The 12,001-nt window shown below is 32.3% G+C and overlaps 1 protein-coding gene across 1 annotated transcript; it reads left to right on the top strand.

Annotated features, from left to right (window-relative positions):
• Positions 1–8,363: 8,363 nt before the first annotated feature.
• Positions 8,364–11,354, top strand: LOC25496773 (glutathione S-transferase U7). Its single transcript, XM_013597475.3, has 2 exons — positions 8,364–8,772; positions 10,368–11,354. The coding sequence occupies exons 1-2, from the start codon at positions 8,464–8,466 to the stop codon at positions 10,728–10,730; spliced, it is 672 nt and encodes a 223-aa protein (XP_013452929.1). The 5' UTR covers positions 8,364–8,463; the 3' UTR covers positions 10,731–11,354.
• The last annotated feature ends 647 nt before the right edge of the window (positions 11,355–12,001 follow it).

Below are 12,001 nucleotides of genomic sequence, written 5' to 3'. Positions count from 1 at the left end.
TTTTAAAGATTTGTAAGAGGAGTCTCCAGATTCAAAACATCAAATGAATTTTGCACAAGACTATCATGAATTTATCAGCTCTTCATTTCGTTTTTTTTTCCTTCTGCTTTTCACTACAAAATAAATATTTTTTAGGCAACATCTGAAAATAAATCAAATACTCCATAGACACTAAAACAAAATATAATATCGGAGACGTACAGAATAATAGGACCGGTGAAGTAGACTGAAATTTTAACACCTAAATTTTTTAATTGAGAATGATATTTTTAATGTTAGTGAGACATATTATTAGGAACAAAAGGCCCAAAAAAATATCACGAATTTCTTCGTTGATAAATTTTTTGGCACATTATTAAGAACAACAAAAAAAAAAATTATAGGGAGGATGTATATAGAAATATTTGTGTTAAAAAGGGGTATATATAACATATTGCTCAAATGAGGCTTCAGCCCAACCCTTCATCATTGTCAATATTCAGGGCCTTTTATGTGATCATTGTTACATACACCTCATATAAACCAAATATTTCTACGTACATCTTCCATCATAATTTTTTTACTGACATGGATCCTAGATTGTCGCACCCCCGTCCTATACCTAGGGCCGGCCCTGGCGTGATGGAAATTTTTAAAAAAAGTTTGTTGTCTTTTGCTTGGTTTATTAGTGTGGCAAACATAAAAAAACATTGTCATTGTCAAATATTTAAGGATCATATCAAAATTTATAATCCGAAGGAAAATAAATATGAAGACGGTAAATACTTATGAAGCCCAGACTTGTTATTAACTTTATGATTGTCATCCTCGTGAGTTTAACTCAGTTGGTAAGGAAAATGTATAATGTATGCAAAGTCCGGAGTTCGAATCCCAACCACCACTAAAAAACTTCATGATTGTCAATTTTTGTAGATATCTTTATCATTATTATGTTATTAATATTATTCCTAACTTCTCCCAAGAAATATATACCAATAACATAATGTTTGGTCAAGGATGACCAGCCAAATTCGAAACACATTGTTTAGTGGAATTTTTAACAAGTTCATTGGTACATGAGTGAATAATAGTTTTGAAAATATCTTCGAAATAATTTGGATTTTAAAATAGAAGTTAAATTAGTTGGAAAAAAATAGACAATCAATTTGGAGTAAATTTTTTTAATCATTCAAATTTTATTAAAAGAGATTTTCCCCTTAACGGAGTAACGAGGAAGGTCACAAAAAATATGAAACGGGTAAGGATCCAAAACACTTGTAGCCCAATAAAAAAAAAAGTAAAAATCATCAAACACCCTAATTTTTTCTACTTTCATTCAATATTTTTTTTCTCTAACTCTCTATTTCTATCGTATCAATCTCTCTTATTTCTATCTCTATCTAAGGTGTATACTTTTTGGATGTCTAACAAAACATTTCCAAAAGCATCTAAGGGAGTAAAATATAAACTTCTACATCATGGCTAAACGAACTAAGGAAATACCTTGCCAAACATTAAAAAAAAAAAAATGCCTATAAAAACCATAACAGGTAGAACCTCCTACACTAGACAACAAATAATTAAAAAGATAGGAGAAAACCAACAAGACCATGGAAAATACTCCATGACCAAAATCTAACCTAGTCTTGAAGCTCTAAAAACTCAATATCAAAAGCTTGTCATAATGCATAAAAAACCACAACAAGACCTTTATCAAAATGCTTGCAATAAAACTCTTTGTTCCAACTCTTGAAAACAATGAACTCCAAACTTCATCTCTCCATACATCATCATCAAGGCTCCCATGTTCGATCATAAAACAAACAATGAGTCATATTTAACCAATTCAAACTCCACCTTGACAACAAAGGTTCTTTGCTCCTGTTTGAAGAAAAAATAATATCATTCCTTGCTTTAGAAATAAGCCATATCATAATAAACCAAACAAATCAAAATCCCTTTATTCGTTTCTTAGTTCCCGCAACCCCATTCAAACATTGTAAACATGTTATGAGGAATTATCAACACACATTGCTTATTTCTTAGTATGATGGCTAGGTTCTAAGAAATTTGTGAGTGTAAGTCTTGACCCTGGGTGGAATATGACATTTGATATCTCCTACAAATATGCAAGTATAACTCCCTTAAATAGTTACGGAGCAATATGACATTCTGAAATTAGTTACTTGTGGAAGTAAAAGTCCACGGCAAATTGGTATGGAGAAATACGACGTTAGAAAAGTCTAGAAACTTAGGGGTAAAGAGGATGGCAAAGAGAGTACAATACAAGTGAGAATACAAAAAATCATCAAGCCCAAAAAGAAAACTAAAAGTCATCCACCAATGATATTTAAACACCCCAATATTCATTGAACATTTTATTTTCTCTCTAGGTCTCTCTTCCTATCACATTAATCTCTCTCAAGGTATATACACTTAACAAACATTTTTTAAAACCATCAAAGGGAGAAAAATAAAAATTGCTAATTTGATTGTCTAACTAACATTTTTCAAAACCATCAAAGGGAGAAAAATAGAAATTGCTAAATCAAGGCTAAACAAGCCAAAGCCATACCTCGCTAAACAAAAAAAAAAATAACATATGAAACCCATAATAGGCAGAACCTCATACACCACACAACAACTTCTGATAATGAGAAAAAACAAGGAGGAAAACACCCCATGACCAAAAACTAACATAGACTTGCAGCTCTAAAAACTCAACATCAGAAGCTTGGAACAAAACACCAAACAACTACATTAAGACCTTTACCAGCAGGCCGGAGACAAAACTCCTTGTTTCACCTCTTGAAAACAATGGTCTCTGATGACAGGTCATTTTGCGTTATTCTTAACATGTTTTTTAGTCATTTTCATTAGGTTTTACATCAAGAATAGAGGAGTGATAGAGCAATTGCTTATGATTTCGGGACATTTATAATGTTTTATATATATGAGTCATGTAATTCTATTATTCCCGAAACATATCAATTCTAGGATGTTTTGATGTAATTCACGGAGAAATCATGCAAATCGGCAAAGCAAGACATATGAATACTTATGAAGACTTTGGGAAGATCAAGAATGAAGATTCAAGAAGCCTCAGAAGATATTACAGAGGGAGAACTTATATTCTCATGTCCCAAGGCATCTTATATGGAAGCAAACACCCAAAAAGACGAAGAAACAAAGAGTTATGCGCCGGAACACACTCTCATGTGTCCCGAGCATGGTCCATGCGCCCCAAGCATGGGCTAGGCTTCCTAAAGGTGCATTTTCTGCATTTTTATATGCCCTGAGGAGAGGCTTTGCGCCCCGAGCACGACTAAAAATGAGCCATAACTTATTTTTTGCTACTTTTAAGTGGAAAAAGCCTGGTTTTTTAGCCCAGTTTCAGGTGGAAACTTTTCCTATAAATACTAAGCCTTCTTCATAATTTATCATTCAGAACGAAGCGGTTCAAGAGGAAGGCAAGCACTAGGAGCTTCCATATAGGAGTTTCTCTCTGCTCATTAGTGGTACATGGATCATGCCCAATCGCGCATAAGCCATTCCCTCATGCACGAATTCTTGCGTTTTCGTCCCTTTTTTATTGTTCTTCCGTCTGGAAACTCCTGTGAACTTGAAATGAATTTTATTCACTTTTTATTGTCTTCAAAAACCTTCTAAGAACGATTGATCTTCAATCTTCATATCCTCGATCCTTCATGTGAGGTCTTGGTTTGTCGATTTACGTGAATCCTTACTACAAAACACCTATAAAGTTGCATGATTTATGATAAAAGTGAATTAAAACGACTTGAGTGAAAAAATACAATATGTTTATCAAACCATTGACAACTTCTCTAACTCTCATCTTATTTACCTTCAAATGCAAGTAAAAGTACTAAAAACATAGCCAAAAATATCATATGATGCTCCGTCATAAAAAAATGCATATGAAAACCATAATAGGCATAACCTTCTGCACACCACAACAACTCCCGAGAACAAAAAAAACAAGGAGGAAACAAAGCAGACCACAGAAAACATCCCATGACCAATAGTTAACCCAAACTTGTAGATCTAAAACTCAACATCATAAGCTAATCACACAACATTAAAAAACCACAACATGAACTTTACCAGCAAGCTTGTGACAAAACTTCTAGTTCCTCCTCTTGAAAACAATGACCTCCAAGCTTCATCTCTACATACATCCGCAAGGATCCCATGACCGTTCATAAAACAAACAATGGAGCCTATCCAACCGATTCAAACCCCACCTCCATGACATTTTTTTTAATCGCATCCACTATATCCAAAGGTTCTTTGATCCTATTTGAAAATAAATTATCCCTCATTTCTTCCGAAATAAGACATACCCCAATGAACCAGACAAACGAAAATCCCTTCCTTTGTTTCTTAGTTCTCATAACCCCATTCAAACATTGTGAACATGTTATGAGGATTTATCAGAACATGCATGTTTCTTAGTTCTTAGTATGTTGGTTAAGTCCAAAGAAATATGCGTGAGTGTAAGTCTTGACCCTTGCAACAATACGACATGTGACGTCTCCTACATCTTTGTGAGCATAAGTCCCTTAAATAGTTTTGGAGCAACACCACATTCTGAAGTTAATTACATGTGAGAGTATAAATCCATGACATATCGATATGGAGCAATACGACATCTGGCAGGCCACGAAACTTAGGCCCACAAGGGTAAACATCGTTTATATAAACCTTATATAATATTTGGTTAGAACATGCATGCATTGATCCTACAAAAAAAATTGAGGGGATTCAAATAATAATATGATATCTTTCTTTTTTTTCATATTTAAATGTATTGTTATAAATTTAATATACGGTATCATATGTGGGTAAATTTTCTAAAATGTCATGTTAAATATAAAAAAGAAGTTTAATCTTTTTTTTTTTTTTTACATTTCATTGGCCTATTAGATAATTGGTCTTTTTAAATGCATGTATGATTACCTATTTAAATACGTTGATGTGAAAAATACTTTTTTAAATAGTTCAACGCATCATATCAAGCTTTTTTTAAAGAACATCATATCATTCTTTCAAAAAAAAGACATACTCATATCGAAAAAATAAATGTATGACATACTACGTGCCAAACTAATTAGATCTTAATTAATATTTTGACAAACCATAGTTAATTTTTGTAAAGCCTAGCTCCATCAACTTATTTTGCCTCCTAGCCACAACACCCTTAATTAGTCACATAGATCAGTTATATAAAGAATTAATTGATGTACAGTAATTTGTAACACAAATCATATAAATGTCCATCATAACTGTTCCCTTTCTCCAACAATTATAACCTTTTTTTTTACATTAACAACTACAACCACACTTCATTATAGCTATTTAAGATAAAATTGTGTAGACTGTATATACATAATTAAAATTGGAATCTCCATGATGGCACTAATGAGAGAAAAATCTATTAACAAATTAATTAATGCTAATATTTTCACAATCATTGTAATGCAATTTGTTTTAACATTCGTATTATTTTCTCAAGTCACATATGCATGGAATTGGCGTTGTTTAGGAGCACGAAATATTTCAATAACCTTTGAAGCTGATAATATTGAAGCTGATTTGAGATGTCATGGTTTAGGTGATTGGAAAAATTCTATGGTGAAGTCATGAGAATGACTTTTCTGGTGAAGTTAACATTATAACATCAAAAGTGTTGCGAGTAATATCTCACTGTTTGTACAGTGGCATCGATAGTTCAGTCTCCATAGTATCATCAATTCATCATATAAACAAGAATACACTTAATCTAATTTTATCATGCCTTGTTTTAAGTGTAACATCCCACAAAGTGTAACACTTAAGACTATCACATGATATCAGCAACTCTGTTTGCATGTTAAAAATGTCAACGATAAAATAGTACATGTAAGTCTAATCATATTTAATTCGTTTCATGTTAAAAAAAACTCTAAATTTTAGTAAGTGAACCTTTCATAATGTTCTAAACTTGTCTAAAAAAATCGTTCAAAAATTTAAGTGTTTAAAGATAATTAAATAAACTTTGATGTAATAGGGACTAAAATTATAAGTAAATTTTTTTTGTAAGGACTAAAAAAAACCTATTAAAATTAAGCAATAACCAGATTTAAAAGTTTCCAATTTTATAAGGATCAGAAACATATTTAACCATTTTTAGTTTAAATCAACCAAATTCGAAACACAAACAATGCTCAATGAGCGTAATTGTGAGAGTGTGAACAAGTTCATGGGTATCTTACATGTAGTTTTGAAAATATTTTCCAAATTAGTTTGGGTTTTAAAATTCAAATTAGTTATAAAAAAAATATAAACAATCGAATAAAACCAAGAATGCAAAACAATTATACAAAACCAACCTCTAGCACAAAATTAAAACCAGGAACCATCCAAAATTGATATTTAGACATCATAATTGTTTTCCACATTCAATGTACACCTCTTTTTATCTCTATCCTTCTCAAGACAAGATGTATACACATTTTGGGTGTCACAAATATTTTCCAAAACCATCAAAGGAAAAAAAATACTACATCAGGGCTAAACAAACCAATGCAATATCCTTCCTAACAAAAACAAAACGCCTAAGAATACAATAATGGGCAAAACCTCCTGCACCACACAACAACTCCCAAAACAACAAAAAAAAAAAAAACACGAGGAAACCAAGCAGAACACGAAAAACATCCTCGCCCAAAAGCTAACCCAGACTTACAAGTCTACAAACTCAACATCAAAAGCTTGTCACACTTCCACAAAAAAAAACACAACAAGACCTCCACCAGGAGGCCGCCTGAGATAAAACTTCTTATTCCACCTCTAGAAAACAATGATTCATCTCCCCAATACATCGACAAGGACTCCAAGACCATTCATAAAACAAAAAATGGGGCATATTCAACCGACTCAAACCCCACCTTCACGACGCCTTTTTGATCTCATCCACTACTTTCAAATGTTCTTTTCTCCCATTTAAATTTTTTTTATCATTCCTTCCTTTACAAATAAGCTATACTATAATGAGCCAGACAAATCAAAATATTTTTGTGTTTCTTAGTTCTCTTAACCACATTAAAACATTCATACATTGTGAAAATATTATGAGTAAACTAGTGTTGGCATTTTCATATAAGATAGATAAAAAATTGGAATGGAATTTAACAAGAGGTAATCAGGATAATCCATCCACCCAGGCTAATATACTTATTTCTCCAACTTCTTAGTCCCATGCAAAGAGATTCCAATGAAGGTTCCCAAGTTGAAATTGAAGTAATGAAAGGTTAGAAAGTAAAATGGTGAACTTAATCCAAAAATAAATAAATAAACGTGAACTTGTGGTAAGTGTAGGTTAGTGCCCAGTCAATTTAATGCGACAGAAAAAATCTATAATAATATTTTATTTTATTTTCATAGTAAAAAAAAATCTGTAGTAGTATTAGCATAGAAATTTTTTGTTTTTTTTTTCAATGGCAAATGTTCATAGAAATTTAGTAAGAATCAATCCCCCTCTCAACACTAAAACAAAAGTATGCGAGAAATAAGAAGCTTGCTGTTTTCACATCCAGTGTTTTCTAGGAATATATGAAAATGACCAAAAATTCAGCGGTAGTTAGCTAGTGTCGGTTTTCTAGTTATAAGTTAGAAGTAGTTAACTACCGTTGGGGTGTTTTTGGTCATTTTCATATGTTTCTAGGAAACAATAGATGTGAGTAAAACAATTCTCGAGAAATAAAAGAGTCATATATATATATATATATATATATGACATATCACATGAGAATGTGAGAATGAGATATATATGAGGAACAAGGCCAGCCCGGTGCAAGTGCATCAAGGCCCTTGAAAAAAAAGGAAAAAACACTTGCACCTACGGTCAAAATCCATCACTAAATGTCATTTTTTCTTAGGTAAAAGTCCATAATTCAACTATTTTACTGTCAATTATATATACATTGTCCGTAGGTAAATTATGTCTATTTGTCTGTGACTAAAAGTCAGAGCCTAAATGTTTGTCACTCTAAGTAGTGTTAATTTTTTTTTTTCAATATTTTTTAAATTAAAATTGTCAAGATTACAACAAGGCCGCCGAATTGTCGAAGACGGCCCTGATAAAGAACATTTATTTTTTAGTGTCTTGGTTTATTTTATCCCAAGAAAAAAGTACTAGACCAGATCAAAATATGACCAAGTTCAAAATACGCTTCTCTTTGTTCATTTGGGTCACTTTCAGTTTCTTAAACTAAGCGCACACCATATTTGAATGTAAATTTACATATATTATGATGTTTAAATACTGAACGTAACCATGCTAACTTTTTTTATTACAAAATTACATCCTACCAAGTCAAAGAAATACAAATTACATATATTTACTCCAATATAAATTTGCTTATGTGACACTCAATATCATATATTTCACTTCCTTATTTACAAAATATAGTTACAATAATAATGGGTGAAGTGAAGTTAATTGCCACACCTCAAAGCTTTCCTTGTGCAAGAATTGAATGGGCTCTAAGAATAAAAGGTGTTGAATATGAATACATACAAGAAGATTTATTAAATAAAAGTCCTTTACTTCTTGAGTCTAATCCAGTTTACAAGAAAGTTCCAGTGCTACTTCATGATGGAAAATCAATTGCTGAATCACTTGTTATCCTTGAGTACATAGATGAGACATGGAAGGACAACCCTTTGTTGCCACTAGATCCATATGAGAAAGCATTAGCTCGTTTTTGGGCAAAGTTTATTGATGAGAAGGTGAATATAATACTATACTATCCATTCTTTTCAATTTTTTATTTACTTGTTTTCTTTGTAGATCATAAATTTCTGTCTATTTTGCTAGCAATTGTTTGATAGAAGTTCTAGTATGAAGATATGCCTATGGAAATTTGCTTATTTGAACTTATTTATAGTTTATTAGTACTTTTTGAGATTATGTTATGGATCTTTTATAAACAGATGACTAATTTGTCTTGTCTTGCACATACAAATCAAACTAATTTTAAAGTAGTAATTACATCATTTTCTAAGCAAAGATTACTCTTTTTAGTTGCTTCAACAATGCCCTAAGAGGATAATTATCGGTTGACAATTGACGTGGCTTAACTGAAGCCAAAGACATTGTATCAAAAACAGTGGTGGATCTTGACTAATTTTTTAGGGGTGCCAAATATTCATAACGTATATATATGTAAGTGTTTTCATGTGTAAATACAAATTGTAATATGGGGTAGATGGTTGTTTAACTTGATTTCTGCCTGAGAATCACTGGTTCGAATCTCGGCTAATCTAGTATTTATTAGATATATGGGGGGAGCCATGGCTACCATGGGCTCCCATGAAGATCCGTCATTGATAAAAAAAAATATGGATATTTGTCTTTGAAAAGCAACCACAAATTTGCCACGGTTCCCCAATCGAACCACAATGGTTAATATTTGTGTTAGAAAAAAAATATATATATAAATTATAAATAGGCTTAATAGCAGTTTTTGTCCCCTAACTTTTTCAAAGTTGCGATTTTGGCCCCCTAAGAAAAAAAAACTACAAAATCGTCTCATAAGTTTTGCAACTGTAGCAGTTTCGGTCCCCAAGGCCAATTTTTGGTAAAAAAATATAAAAAATAACATGTGGCACCTCACTTAGGGTGCCACGTCAACGTAGACCGAGTCATAATTGGCCTTGGGGGTCAAAACTACCACAGATGCAAAACTTAAGGGGCGGTTTTGTAGTTTTTTTCTTAGGGGCTCAAAATCGCAACTTTGGGAAAGTTAGAGGGCTAAAACTGCTATTAAGCCTTATAAATAACACATACTTGTTGGATTGTGATGATTACTGTGGATCTAGTGGGACCCATTGTGGAGTTTTGGATGAGTGGAACGGGTATTTCAAAATTATAATTGAATTGTTTAAATATTTGAGAAGTATGAAGTAATATAATATATTGAATGTTGTATATTACCACCCAAACTAGGTGCTATAAGGGCACTTGTAGCATTTTTCTTAACGGAATTCTAGAATTGTTTCTGAAGTTAAAAATTCTTGATGACCTAAGTCATTTTAAGTCGCTGATCAATTGATTAGTCTTGAAATTTTCACAAATAGACTAAACGATAGATCATTTTAAAATTTTCTATAATTTCAGAAACCAAATTGTTCTATCCTTGCAGCTTTAAGGACTAAAATGGTTGATTCCTTATCATTTGATTATTATGCTTAATAGGCACATGCTATTTTGCAAGAACTATTCATTATTTAAAGGCCACACATAACACAACACAACTCATCACAACTTTTAGTTTCAAGCTCTAGCTGTTTGATATAACTTAAGCTTGTTTTCATGGAAACAGTGTATTTTTGGTGTATGGGGAGCATGTGTGGCTCAAGGAGAAGAAAAGGCAAAAGCTGTAGATGCTGCAATAGAGTCACTTGCATTTCTTGAGAAGCAGATTCAAGGGAAAAAGTTTTTTGGTGGAGAGAAGATAGGGTATCTTGATATTGTAGCTGGTTGGATATCATATTGGCTTAATGTTCTTGAAGAACTTGGAGAAATGGAACTAATTAATGCTGAAAAGTTCCCTTCTCTTCATGAATGGGGTCATAACTTCATCCAGACTTCACCTATCAAAGATTGCATTCCACCAAAGGAAATGGTGGTTGAATATTTTAGCTTTGGCATCAACTATGTTCGTTCCTTGGCATCGAGTGAATAGGAGGACTGAGTGTGTGTTTGTAATCACGGTGGATAAGTTAGAATCACGGCGAGTCGCTGAAATTTTGTAAGAGCTATAAAGTGTATTTTTTAAAAAAATCTTTATAACTTATCGTGTTTCTGACAAATCCACCTTGATATCTATCATGCACTAAAATCAGTTGTCCTTTTTATCTATCCTCTTCCTTGTGTTTCTAATGAGAACACAAAACTTGAGCAAAAAAAATAAATAAAAATAGGGTATGAGATAGAATGTTACTTATAGATAGGGATTTGGATACTCTGCATTCACGATATTATGCATTCGTCGATCTAGGCCATCTCATCAAGATGAGATGTTTCATATTTTCACCTTATATTTTTGTCATTACTTATCAAAGTTGAAATATGGACTATTTGAGTTTGATCCGAGGGTCCAGATCGTTTAACTGCATTAAATGCATGGTTTCAAGACGGTCAGAGTGAATTTTTTTATTGAAATATGTTTTTATGGGAAGATAGAAAATAAGATAGGTAAATTAAATGAGACAGATGATTTCAATTCATACTAAATTATGAAAGTAGATTTGTGTAAACAAGTATGTATAAGTTATAATAAGCTCATGTTGTCTTTGGAGTTTGCTTTTATGTGGTGTTGATCATCCTACCAGATTTTATGTATAATAAGTTTTCTATGAAATGAAGGCACTATAAAGCTTCACAGGCATTTTCAAATACTAATGCTATATTGTGATTTTGTGGTTAAATACAATTCACATATATTTATTTATTAGTCCCATTTACTTGAAAATATAGGAGGAGTAAATCACCAAACAGTTGGATACATAGCTATATCTATGCACTAAATTGTCAAAAATATTACTATGACCAAGTTATATTGAGAAAATTTACATTAAATTAAATCATCTAATAATGGTTGTTTACCTCTTAAATCAATATGGCCAAGTAATATTAGAAATCTTTTTTACTTAAGACAATACTGGTTATTTGCTTCTTATATCTTGTCCAATTTATATTTGATAACACACTTAGGTTGTGTACCAATACACAACAAATGGTTGATTATCACTGCGACTGTGTTGTTTCAACACTGCCCCCGTAGCCACCACTCTTGCACGTCCACCACTTTGTGTCTTGAACCATGGTAATATCATACTCCAACATTCTATTCTTATTTTTGGATAATCTCTCCCCCATTTAAAAAATTTACCCTGATCGTCATGTTTAAGCCAACTGACAACCAAATAGGCAACACAATCAAGTACGCCACCT

This window comes from Medicago truncatula, chromosome 6, assembly GCF_003473485.1.
Source record: "Medicago truncatula cultivar Jemalong A17 chromosome 6, MtrunA17r5.0-ANR, whole genome shotgun sequence".
Lineage (NCBI taxonomy): Eukaryota > Viridiplantae > Streptophyta > Magnoliopsida > Fabales > Fabaceae > Medicago > Medicago truncatula.
The sequence above is the reverse complement of the archived record's forward strand: the minus strand, read 5'-3'. Positions and strand labels throughout refer to the sequence as shown.

Excerpts from the sequence above, each read along its gene's own strand:
- LOC25496773 (XM_013597475.3), top strand. The coding sequence starts at position 8,464 with ATGGGTGAAGTGAAGTTAATTGCCACACCTCAAAGCTTTCCTTGTGCA. Across the intron at positions 8,773-10,367 it reads CAAAGTTTATTGATGAGAAG|TGTATTTTTGGTGTATGGGG; the intron begins GTGAATATAATA and ends TCATGGAAACAG.